This window comes from Pleurodeles waltl, chromosome 8 (genome assembly GCF_031143425.1).
Source record: "Pleurodeles waltl isolate 20211129_DDA chromosome 8, aPleWal1.hap1.20221129, whole genome shotgun sequence".
Lineage (NCBI taxonomy): Eukaryota > Metazoa > Chordata > Amphibia > Caudata > Salamandridae > Pleurodeles > Pleurodeles waltl.
In genome coordinates this window covers 13,615,355-13,627,891 of record NC_090447.1, presented here as the reverse complement: position 1 = coordinate 13,627,891, position 12,537 = coordinate 13,615,355, and the positions used below count along the sequence as shown (strand labels likewise).

The following is a 12,537-nucleotide window of genomic DNA, read 5'->3' as shown; positions in this document are numbered from 1 at the left end:
ATGAATGCCAAATTTAGTAGTTGGTAAAGCAAGTTGCATTGAGTACACTGGGACCACATCCAAGGGTCCATAACCTTGAGGACAGTACTTGGTGGTCAGGACTCACTTCTACAGCAGCCAGCAGAGGGGAGCAGGTTAGGTCTAGTTGGGGAAAGGCTTCAGAAGCTTGTTGAAGCCCTGCAGCTCAGTTAGGAGGTAAGCCAACTGACCCTTGGAGTCACTTCTGGGGTTCTGTGTTCAAGGCAAGTAGGTCCAGTCTTCCTTGTGGTACTTCAAACTGCAGGACAGTCATTCTTCTGATTCTTCTCAGGTCTAGGAGTGCTCTCTAGAGGGTACACATGATGCCACCTTTTTGTCCACACCGAGTCTGTACCCCTAACCAATGGGACAAAAGATACTAGGAGTGACTCTACCCAATTGTGCAGCAGTTCCTTTGCCTTTTATTGTAACCCATCCCACAGTATCCCTCTCTTCATAAATCCAACATGGCAAAACCTTTCTTCCCATGGTCAGAACTCCGTGTGCCCACATAGATGTGTGGCTTTGGAAATGGCAACCCTTTACCTGTGGTTACACCAAACAAGTTCTGGGGCAGCTCCCTCTTCCTCTGGGTATTAGTGCCATCCTGACTGAGAGGATAATAGAGGGGGAAGGCACTGATATAAGCTATATCAACCTGTGACAGGGAAGGACCCATTGAAGCTTATCAAATCACTGGGCAGGGCCCCCAAGCCATCCTGTCAAGGTAAGGACAACACCTCCACATACCTAATGCCCTTTGTTGCTGTCATGAGAGCAGTTCATACCTTACCACAGATGAGCCATTATCTGTCAGGTGACAGTGGGAACACTTACAGGAAGGCCTTTTAAGGCTTTAGGCAGCAAAGTGGCAGCTTTTTAAAAACCCATTTGCTAGACAAAATCCGAATTTACTATTTAAGTGAGTTTTGTTTAACTATAAAACGAGATTCATTTAAATATTTTTTTAGCTGCCACCAACCTCAATCTAGCATTACAGGGTGTAATAATGTGAATACATGTTTTTCTATGGAAGCAGCAGCTCTCCTGCAGTGAAAATAGCTCTTAGGAATTTTCACTCGAAGGACACGTGAAACACTACATTTTTTATATGCTCTACTTCTAAATACCATGGACTCTACCCTATGAGCAATAAGGCCCACCTTAAGGGTGACTTAATACATTTTAAAAGGAACATTTAGGACTGTCAAAAGGTTTTACTTTGACAGGTTGAACTGGCAGTTAAAAGGTTTTACTTTGACAGGTTGAACTGGCAGTTTTAAAGTGCACTGACAGGCTACAGTTGTAGGCCTGGGGTTGGGTTTGCTGTGTCATTGCAGTGAGGGGCACATCTGGGTTCTGCTGCCGAAAAATGACATTTAAATTACAGGCTCTGGGTGCTATATATTAGGGACCTATAGGTATGCTAAAGGTGCAAATCAGGTGGATACTAATTTCACCATGTTTAAAGGGGGAACACAGGCACTTACCAAATATTAGCAGAGATAATGTTTACAGGATTCTAAGGCCAATAGAAACAGTTGAGGCAAAAAATCTCTGGTAATGCTATGCAAAACATGTTCATTTTCAAAATTTGGCCGAATTGAGATGGAGTCAGCTAGCTGACGTAGAACAAATAGAGCTACTGTTTTGGAAGACTACTGCATCAGTGACCGTAGACATAACCAGTGAGTTGAGGCTGTGAGGCAGTCAGAGATGTACTCATGCATGTTAGGTTTGAACTATCAAAACAGAACAAGCTCCACTAACACCAGAATAAACATGATGTGAGAAAGAAAAAGACTAGACGATGTGCAGGCACTGCCCCTTGTGTGACACTCAAAGGGAGAGGAGTGGATATAGACTTCTATTGGGTCCAAGTAGCTGCAAAGGAGTGTTTGAGAGTGATAGAAACTCATCCAGGTGTGCTCTAGCGACTGTAAAGGAGTGGCTCAAGAAATAATGGGTGTTCCACGCATGCACTGAGCAGATGGTGTGAAATGAGTGAAGGGAGGATAGACATGTGAGGCGGTTGACAGCATGAAAACAGAATCTTTAAAGCTAGAGGAAGGTATTTAATATTGCTAGTTCTAACAGACTCATGTAACCTCATTATTTATATGAGAGTTATTATGTGGCATACACCTTTTAGTCAGTTACCTTTCATACATCTCATATATACATCTTATAACTGATATGCATAAGAGGAAATGTATCTTTCTATCTATGGAAGTCTATATTCTGTATTGTCTAATCTAAATGCCCAACTGCAATAAATACTGATATTTCCACAGATCTCAAACATGATTTTAAAAAGAATTGGTTAAATTTCTGCTCTTCATGCTACTTCTTCATAAAACTAAACCTCAAAGACCACAGCAGGATCCGTTGTGGATTTCAACTTATTTGTTTGCTACTCAAAGTTGATTGTTTGCTACTATAACTTGTTTTACCAACTAGATATTCTCTGGTATTCACCTCTGGCCTTAGCAGCATAATATAACACTTGGGTATGAATATACAGCCGAGCAGTCCTGCGCTGGAGCACAGGATGGCAAACACCTCCACGGCCACCATGTACTTCCCGCGTGTGCTCAAGTACGCTGGGATGAAGGAGATCCACACACTGACAAACACCAGCATACTGAAGGTGATCAACTTGGCCTCATTGAAGCTTCCAGGCAGATTTCTTGAGAGAAAGGCCACTATGAAGCTGACTGTGGCCAGGAGGCCCATGTATCCCAGCATGCAGTAGAAGAAGATTGTGTCTCCTTCATTGCACTCAAAAATGATCTTCTGAGTGTATGAAGAAAAATTCAGTTCTGGAAAAGGGGGGGATGTCAACATCCAAACAGCACAAATAAGAACTTGAACCATAGAACCTGAGAAGATTATATAACTTGGTGTCTTTGATCCCAGCCATTTCCTTGCTGAGCTGTTTGGATTTGTTGCCCTGAACGCAATGACAACAACTATTGTTTTTGCTAAAACCGCAGAAATACTAAGGGTAAAAATGACCCCAAATACAGTTTGCTGTAACATGCAGGTGAGTTTTCTAGGACTGCCGATGAATATGAAGGAGCAGAGGAAGCAGAGTATCAGTGCAACGAGGAGCAGGTAACTGAGACCACGGTTGTTGGCTTTGGCGATGGGAGTGCCTCCGAACTTGATGAAAACACAAAGGACAGCAGCAGTGACAAAGGTTAACAAACTAGCAGTGACAGCAAGTGTTAGACCCAGGGGCTCCTCATATGAGAGGAACTCAACTTTCTTTTTAATGCATTGATCGTGTTTCTCATTTGACCACTGGTCAGCAGGGCATTTTATACATTCATCTGCGCCTTAATGAGAAAAGAAAGTTAATTATCTCAATAGATGTACAATCTTTTGAAAATAGAATTAACTCATTCATTGAAATTACTAAGATGCTATTGGTAGAAAACATCAACTAATCTTATTTATAAAGAATTATTAGTATTTTGTTTTTCTTTTCTCCAATGATTTAGGAGTCTTTTATTTATAGTGCAAGTGTCTATCAATTACTCTACAGTTCGTAGGTTCTCCTTCCTTTAACAGGGAAAATTCCTGGGTATATGCTTCTATGCCTAACACTCAAAGCATTGAGGGCCTCAGGAAGAGTACTTGCTATTTTATTTCTCCTCCCTGTTTCCCATTCTTTTCTATTATTAGTTTTGTATAATTATCTCTATAGATCCATTTTTCTTTCTAGGAATTACTGCCTCAAGATTCCCCTTTCAGTCTTGAGCCCTGTGGAAGGAACAACCTTAATGATTGCTCCAGGTAAAGTCACCTTATGATGTTGACAAATTCACTTCTAAATGATTAGAGGAAATGAACTTAGAAGTTGTTCTACATACATCACATTCACTATTTCCTCCATAGCGGAGTTTTCTGGATTTAACTACTCATCAACAAAGTCTCAAAGTCTGTAAAACAGGACCTCGGCTGCTTCTTTCATTAACCTTTTAAATCTAAATTTAATTCTACAATCCTGTGCTGCTTATATGTTCCCTGAGCAATTACAATGATTTCATCTCTCAGGGGGCCAAGCAGCACTTTAAATAATTCTTTCAAGATTTGTGAAGAAGTCATTTGGGTCTTCACCTGGATTCAATCACTCATTCATCGGACTTGTAAAGTGCAGCACTGTCATCCAGACACTGAGGGGGCGGAGTCTCCATCGAAAAAGCCACTTTTTGAGTCTCCTTCTGAAGTCCGCCAGAGAGGGAGCTATTCAGAGGTGGAGGACTGTGATGCGATTTAGATTTAACCATCATTTGATCACGTTGTGTGAGTGACTCCATTTTGTGCCCTGCTGCAGCTGCAGAGCAGCAGAGGAGTTTTTCAATACAAAACATGTTTTTTTCTTCAGGAGCAAAGAGTAAGACAGTGCGGGAACATATAATGTGGGATGCAGACTTGTTAACAGTTGACAAGGCTGAGACTGTTTTTACCAGAGGAATGTGCAAATCTCTTCTCAGAACAAAATTTGGCAGCCTAGTCAGCTTCTATGGCTGTTTTTGACACAGATGAAGTACAGCCAGCGTTTAATTTCATAACAGAGGGCAGGGGTTTGCTAGAACCTTCTGCTTGAGGTGTTTCAAGGTAGAAATGACGGGGAGGCTTGGCGTCAGTTATAAACTCTTCTGTCCATCAAACACTTGTAAACTCCTCTGTCCATCAACAACTTGCAAACTCCTCTGTCCATCAGCCACATGCTGAATTAAGACTTTTAAATCAGAGAAGGTATTCTACTTGGTCAGGCATTTAGTAGGTTAGAAAATGGTGGTTCTAAATTTGGTAATCGCCTTAAAATAGTTTGTTTTTATTATCTTCTATTTTCTCATTTAAAAAAAAATTCTTTATGCATGCACAACTAGAATCCCACATTCCTTTTGCTTTTCCAGTGAGCTGATCTAGTTCAACTGCAGGAGTTCTTCAGCTACGAGGCGTTTGTTCGCAAAAGAGAACAAAGGTGAGTAGAAATGAAAAATAATAAAATGAAAAAAAAGAAGAAATGCAAAAGAAATCTCTATTTTAGAAAACACCATATTGTCATTTACTTTTTTCTTTCTTTTTCAACAAACCTTCCCTCTTATCTTCTTCTCATCCTATTCCAGTTCTTTCCTTAATGCCTCTTTCTTTTTAATGAGGCCTTAGTTAAATTGCTTTTTCAAAACAACCAATGTGATTTTGTTATGAAAACATACATTTATGGGTGTATTTATTGATCACGTTTTAGATATGTCATCATTTATAAACCACCCTGACAACCCTGTACCATTCCTGAAGGCTTGTATGCCCACGGCTCATCTGGCGGCCTCTCCAGCTGGAGGAAAATGGTACCATCAGTTGTCTTTTTCTGGATCCTCCTCAATGTCTGAGTCCTTCAGGATTACTCCCTTTCTTGTCGCAGAATTTGGTCTTCCTTTGAGATTTTTTAGGGCTGGGGTCATGACTCGTTGCTCTGTTGCACCAGTCCTGCTGAACCATACAGGTGACGTCCAGTTCTTCAATAGTTCTTCCATCCTCTCCGGGTTCTCTAGTTTTCCAGGTTGGGGCTGGGACTCTTGGTCTTTGGCTTCATTGGCTTTTCAATGTGAAGTCCTTTGTGGCCAAAGAAAATTCTGCTTTTACTTTCTTCCTTTTCAAAACCATATTAAATTCTACCCCCTTCATCTTTCTAGTCTTTTTTCACTTTTCATACCCTCGGTTTTCCTTTCCAGGTTCTACCCTTGTCATCTGAGCTCATAGTCCTGGTCCTGTCTGCATCACCTGTGTGAGATAATCATCTCAGATGTCTCTCCTCATTACAGAAACCCCAAATTATGGACACATGAACACAACAGATCAACAGCTGGCAGTGCATTTTTCTAAAACGTATAATATCGGCTCCTCAGCTCTTTCCATTAGGAAGAAACCCATAAGTATTCAAATGTGTGTCCCAGAAAAACCTCCATTAAGTTTTTGTCAGATTTTGTGAAATTCCTTGAAAATATCACAAAATTACACTTCTGTGCTAAAACTTGAATTGCTGGTAATTTACATATTTTTTTGGGGGGGGAAAGATGCGTACTGGACAGGGGTTCACATAGAAATAATTCACAAAGGCCCATTTTCTACTCAAGCTAGTATCCTGCTGGCACAAGACTTTTTATTGAAAGTCATGCACTTGGGTAAACAAAGTGACATGAGATACCAACAGTTCACAATACACCACAAAACGTGATCTCATGACACAAAATTGCCATCAAGCCCTAACTTTGGGGGTTGGGGTTGATCCACTTTGGGTGTAAGCAAGTTTGACTGTAATAAATGGAATTTTGTAACTTCGAGCCAAGTCATGAACATTTTGTGCACCTACACCATGATGTACAATGAAGATATGAATCAATTTGTTCCACAATCACACTATTTACAGCGTAGGTACTCACTCAGAAATAAGAAGGCCTGATTTACAAAACTTTAGCGTGGGGCCTTCTCCATGGTAAGTGACACAAATACAAATTTGAATTAACTTTCATGAACAATGGTTTTTTTGTGCTGAAAGTTGACAATATCACAAGACAAAATGCCATTGACCTACATAGTGCCAAACCTCTGATAATCTATATGTTTACAGAAACAGTAAAAACATCTCTAGGATTCCATGCTGAGCCAAATCTGCATGACTTTGGCATGACAGGCCTTTGTACGGAATCTTCACACCGAAAGAAACCAGGTGCAAACAGTGGGCAAGTAGAATATGGCATGAAAGTTTCAGAATTTCATGAAAATCCTATGTTGGTTGAGTAGACGGAGAATGTGTTCATTATCAAGCCGATGATGCTCAGGGGATCCAGAGGATGATGTGATAAAGGTTTGAACTTTTATATCCAGCCTGAAAGCTGGCGCCACCCACCTTCTGTGGTGCCATCCCTGTTTATTATACTGTATTTACTGAGTGGTCCTTTGGCATCACTACTGCTACAGTAGGATATAAGACCTCATTGGAAATTAGATGACGTATATCTGAGCAGTGCTCTGTCATATATCTATTATTTACTACCATGGAATCATTTACGCAACCTTGCTTCACTCAGCTCATGGAAATAACTCTCATTTGAGAAAATGTAGGTGTTGTATATGTATTTACTATGTGGCCTTTTGGGCCACTCACACTTGCATCTTTACCATATGCATGCAGTATGCCACCTTGCCCTCACTCAACTCATTGTCATGCATCTCTGCACCCTGACACTGGGCTGTGCATCACGTCATAAATAAAAGTGGTCTGAGTGCACAGACTCAGACCACAGTGGCACACCATTCTCACCTCTATGCCATCCTTAGTTGTTCCACATGCGTGGAGCACACTGGAGATAAGCACTGCCAGACTGATCTCCTCCCCTATTTCCACATTACTGCTGCTGGGGTAGGTCCTCATCTACAGGCCTTCAGAGTGAGAGACATGAATTTCTCCAACCCTGACAGAGTTCTCCTTGAATCATATGCGGCAACAAGGCAATAAGCAGCAGTTTCCTGCTTGCACCAATAGGATACAGCAATGCCTGTTATGTGCGTAAGAGGCAGTGCTTAAATTTACACATTGTCTGCTGCAAGAACACAATGAATAGGCATGATAGCATTAGCCATAGATTGACCAAGTCTAGCCACAGTGTTTTCTGAGTTAGGGATGCATAAAATAGGTGACACTATCTGAAGACGACTAAATCATATCATCACCAATATGAGCTTGGGAGATAATGACCATGGCAGGGCAGCTAATAACCTTGCCCTGACATCCTCAAACAGTTGCAAAGCAAACACCTTTGCAAAGGTTTGCAGGGATGGAAGTTGATCTAAGATATTCAAAATACAGTCTCTGATCAGCTGCTGGGTACACACTGTGTCAAATGCAAGCGATGATCAAGCACTCTATTCCAGTTTACCTCAGGAGGGCATCTTTTTGATGATGATGTTGAAGAGGAGCTTGTTTCCCCCTTTTTCTTGCAGACAATGCAGCCGATACGAGAAGTTACTAACCTAATGTGCAAGTCAGACACAGGCTGACTATGACAGCACTAATCAACACAGGATTGTTGCTCAACATTATGAGTCTGAGTCAATATGGTAAACTTAAAGCTTGACCCAAACTAATGTCTACCATAACACGATCTGTGGGTACAAGGGTCTTTCACCCCCTCCCTTGACAGGAACATTTACCACACACATAAAACTTGGCAGCATCGCAAAACCAGCAAAGATTGTGTGCTCAAAGCAGGAACTGGCATGCTTATTAGTAGCACTGCAGCTGAAGAGTTGTATCTAATCATCTTCACCCAGAGTGTCACCTAGAGTGCCACTGAATAACTGTTGAATGAATGTAACCACTTGATCTGTTACGTCTGGTGCCTGAAAGCACTGGTGTTGAATATTGATGTTGAAAAGAAGATGAAACCAATATCCCTAAGGCACAGAAGAATACCATTTTACTTAAGACAGTGAGAGGACTTAGGGGTTATAAAGAAGTCTATCTGGCCCGACCTCTTGTTTATCACCAATGTTGTAACAATGAAGAAGAAGCAAACAGGAGTATAAGACTCTGCATTGATATGAAATTCCCAAACAAACTCCTTAAAAAGGAGAAAGACACTTGACAACTATAGCTAACTTTGCCATAGATCTACATGCATCACATGCATCACAGTAGTTCTTGAGCCAAAATCTGGCTACCACCTTCCACAACATGATGAATGAAAAAAATCAATATATATCAAACTTATTGACAGATGTAGGGCTGCAGATGTACAAAATAATAAACCTTGTCAGCTTCTCAATTTCTGAAGTATTTGAGAATGCTTTTAAGGAAGCGTTTTATAAACAGAAGTGTGTTGAAAAGAGATGCGATGCCAGCAATATCACCGAACATCAACCACATCTGAAGGCCACCCTTCAACGAATATCAGACAGTGGCCTCTGTCTGGACTAAAAGAACTGCAGTTTGAGAAAATGTATTGAGAAAGGAAATCCAATTGTATGTGTATGCATGAGTGAGTATCAGTCCACCGAAAGCAGCTGACATCAAGAACATCCCACAAAATGTATCTGAAGTTGGGAGATTTTTGGGAGTGGCAAACTACTCAGCAGACTTACCCCAAACCAAGAAACAATATCTGAGTTCCTAAGAGCAGTAAACAAAGTGGAGGAGGGTGACAGTAAAATGCATTTCAACTCTTAAAGTATGTTTTTTTAAAATTACTATGAAAGTTTTCAACCCTAATCGAAACACTAAAATCATCATATTTAGCAGCCCACTCCTCATATAAGAAAAAGCATGAGCATATGGAGTCCCATTGCATTTTCGAACAGAGCAGAGCCCTATCAGAGGCAGTAAAGACATACATTGAAAAAGAGCCACCCATTCTACATAGACAGTACATCAAGGGGGTTGCGGACCACAAACACCTGATATTCCTCTTAATATGACCTGCTGCACCCCATCACCCCAGGACCAAGAAATGGGTACTCCAGCTAAAACAATGCAGATTCTCCCTGATATACTAACCAGGGGCCCTATTATACACTGGGTACACTTTCTCCGTTTGTGCCATGGCAAACCTTCAAAATGGTATGCCCTGCACAAACAGGGAAAGTTCCCCATACTATGTTGAATGCCCTGCCCTCAGGGCAGCCGAAAACTGCCTGGGGGCAGAACTTTCCATTGAAATACAGAGTGGCTTTCAAGTAACTGCTTGGTGTCTCACTGATGAGGTGGCACCCACCTGCACTTTTAAGAGGGGTGAGAGATCCCCTTGCAGGCAAGTGCAGTGAGTGACTGCACCTGACTGCAAGGGTTGTCTGGAGGTCCATGGGACACCCTCAAAACCCTTCAGAGGGTTGCAATCAGTGGAGGCACTGAAGTGCACCAACTGATTGTGGCGTACTGTGAGTGTGCCTCTTGACTGATTCTTTGCGTCCATAATATATTGTGTGCACAGAGTTAAGAAGATTCCTTCATTTGCATGGGGCTATGCCCCCATGCAAATGAGAGAATGCCCCCCCCCGAGATGGCGCTGGTGCGACATTTGCACCTGTGCTGTCTGTATTACAGAAGGGGCCACACAAGCGCCTGAGTCCCCTTCTGTAATGTCAAAGTGCCCAGGGGACGCACAAAAGCTGCCACAAATGCCTCTTGTACTCCCGGGCACTTCTGTAATACGGCCCAAGGATGCAACAATCCTGCAGATTATTTGTCAAAGCACCTCACTCAGAACAAACTGCCCTGCCTCTTCGCAAGTGATGATGAACAACAGTAAACACAATGATTTCCGCATGCAGACAGCCTACTCCAAGGTCATTCTCCAGAAGGGATTAGAAGCAGCCACAACAAACCCATGGAAGCAATTCCTTGCAGATACACAGAACTGGGAAAATGACATTCAGAACCCACTTCAAGCACTATGGAAGATACTAAAGAAAATGTGCATCACTAAAGGCATTGCTTTATGAAGATGCAAGATCGTCCTCCCCTATCACAGAAGACACCGGATTGTACTTTTGCCACATTAAAGCATTAGGGAATGCATAGGATGAAGGCTAAGGTCAAAGAGAAGATATGTTTCCCTTACATGGATGTCTGGGTAGAGCAGGCTGTGACTAATTGCCAACAGTGCTAAGCTATGGGAGGGGCAGAGTGCCCCCCCCTTCTGCTCACTGAAGGAAAGAGCACCAAACTCAGGAAGGAAGTCATTATGGACTTTCTCCTGTTGCCAGATGGGAAATACTGCCTCATCCTCATTGATGCATGTACCATATTTTCTGTCATAGAAAGAGTGCTATCATCAGCTTTTGAACATCTACATCTGAAGAACTGAAGATCAACAAAGGGCCGAAGGACAGAATTTCAAGAATATTTGGACTCTGTGGAGGCTCGGCACCAGACAACCACTTATCATCAGCTGCATGCTGACAAGGATTTCAATAGGTTTATGAGAACACTAAACAGAACACAATACTACAAACCAAAGGGAAAGATCATAAATTTGAAGATTAGGCCCACTTGGGATTGAGTTACATATGCTAGTACCTCTTGCACCTTAACTCCACTTCTATAGTCATCTCTTGCTCTCCGGATTACAAAACAAAAACCCTAATGAAACAAACTGAGCTGGTGAACAAAAAAAAGAACATGGTCTAGTATCTGTCATAGTTCACAAGGTTGAGGTTAAATGATGGGATACTGCATCTGATATTTGTCTGCAGACAGCTTGTAGTAGAAAAAGACCTGTTGTGTAGTTGTTTCAAGAGACCCCCACTACTTGGTTTCTAAACTTAACAGAATGATATGATTACCTTCTATCTCTCATCGCTATGAATTAGGCCAATATTTCAATTAAAGCAAATTGTAACGACTTGATGTGCTGCAACTTTGTGAATCATTGTCAAGCAATTGGATCTGTCTTGAGAGGGACATCTAGTAGCGAGTAAAATAGGTAACAATGCATCACAAGACTAATGCAAAATTACTGAATTATTCCACTTATACCGGTGTAATTAAAATTAGGCCCATGCCTAGTAATCACTTGAAGTATTGTAACCTTGTGGAGGCCATTTTAGGCTATTGCATCTGTCTTTAGAGGGCCATTTTGTAAGAATTTAGGGACACTCCAACTTTGTGTATGACGTGTCAAACAGCTGGCTCTGACTGCAACGGTGTGGGCTACTTTTGAAGCTTCTCAATTGAGGGGGCTCTCTAGTAATGTCTGCGGGGAATTCAGCCTTGTTATTGACTTCAGGTTGCTGCTTGTGATTCAGGAGCAATAACAAGCTATTTCTTGAAGTATGCAGTCATGCAAGAACCCAGACCTATTGGCTTTGCCACCAATGCTTGTTTCAGAATCTGGCCTATCTTGAGTATCTGCTATAATCTAGCTTACCATTTCTCTCTTTAATGATGGCTCACCACCTGAACAAAGTGAACCATTTATCCTCACCTGGAAAAGAGAGGAGACACGCCACTCCCCCTCTACTACCTTAGATAACTGATCCATTTTCTTTTTTCTTTCTAGTGAAATCACTTACGCTGGTTCTGCACCTGCAGATAGAGGAGGCAGGAGTCACTGCCTCTATTCCACCTTTTATGCCTGCTTGACAGCTCTCTCTCCTTCAGTGATTATATAATATTGCAGGGGGCTACAGGTGGATTTAAATGATTCTCACCTTCCTTATCTATTTTTGCCAGGAGTTCCCCTGATTTCCCAGGATTTCATTTATGTTCCTATAGTTTTATAACCTAGTAATCTATCCCATTAATACCTCCTTTAAACCATAGCCCTGGCCTTCTGTCCTCACGTCCTCAGACCATGAGAAATAAATATTTCTTCTATCTCTGGTAATTTTTCTCACATTCCCGTTTTACTCGCTGAGGTTTTGTCGATAGAGCACCCCCACCCTCCAACCTCTCTACACTCCCCCACTGGCTGCCTTTCCTCTAACTACAGTCAATATCCACCTACG

The 12,537-nt window shown here is 41.7% G+C and overlaps 1 protein-coding gene across 1 annotated transcript in view; it reads right to left on the bottom strand.

Moving 5' to 3' along the window:
* Positions 1 to 2,373: 2,373 nt before the first annotated feature.
* Positions 2,374 to 12,537, bottom strand: part of LOC138249019 (extracellular calcium-sensing receptor-like) — a 161,683-nt gene continuing 151,519 nt past the window's right edge. Inside the window, exon 6 of the mRNA XM_069203077.1 lies at positions 2,374 to 3,359. Coding sequence (XP_069059178.1) covers positions 2,416 to 3,359 — 944 coding nt within the window. The 3' untranslated portion in view covers positions 2,374 to 2,415. The remainder of the gene's footprint in view (positions 3,360 to 12,537) is intronic.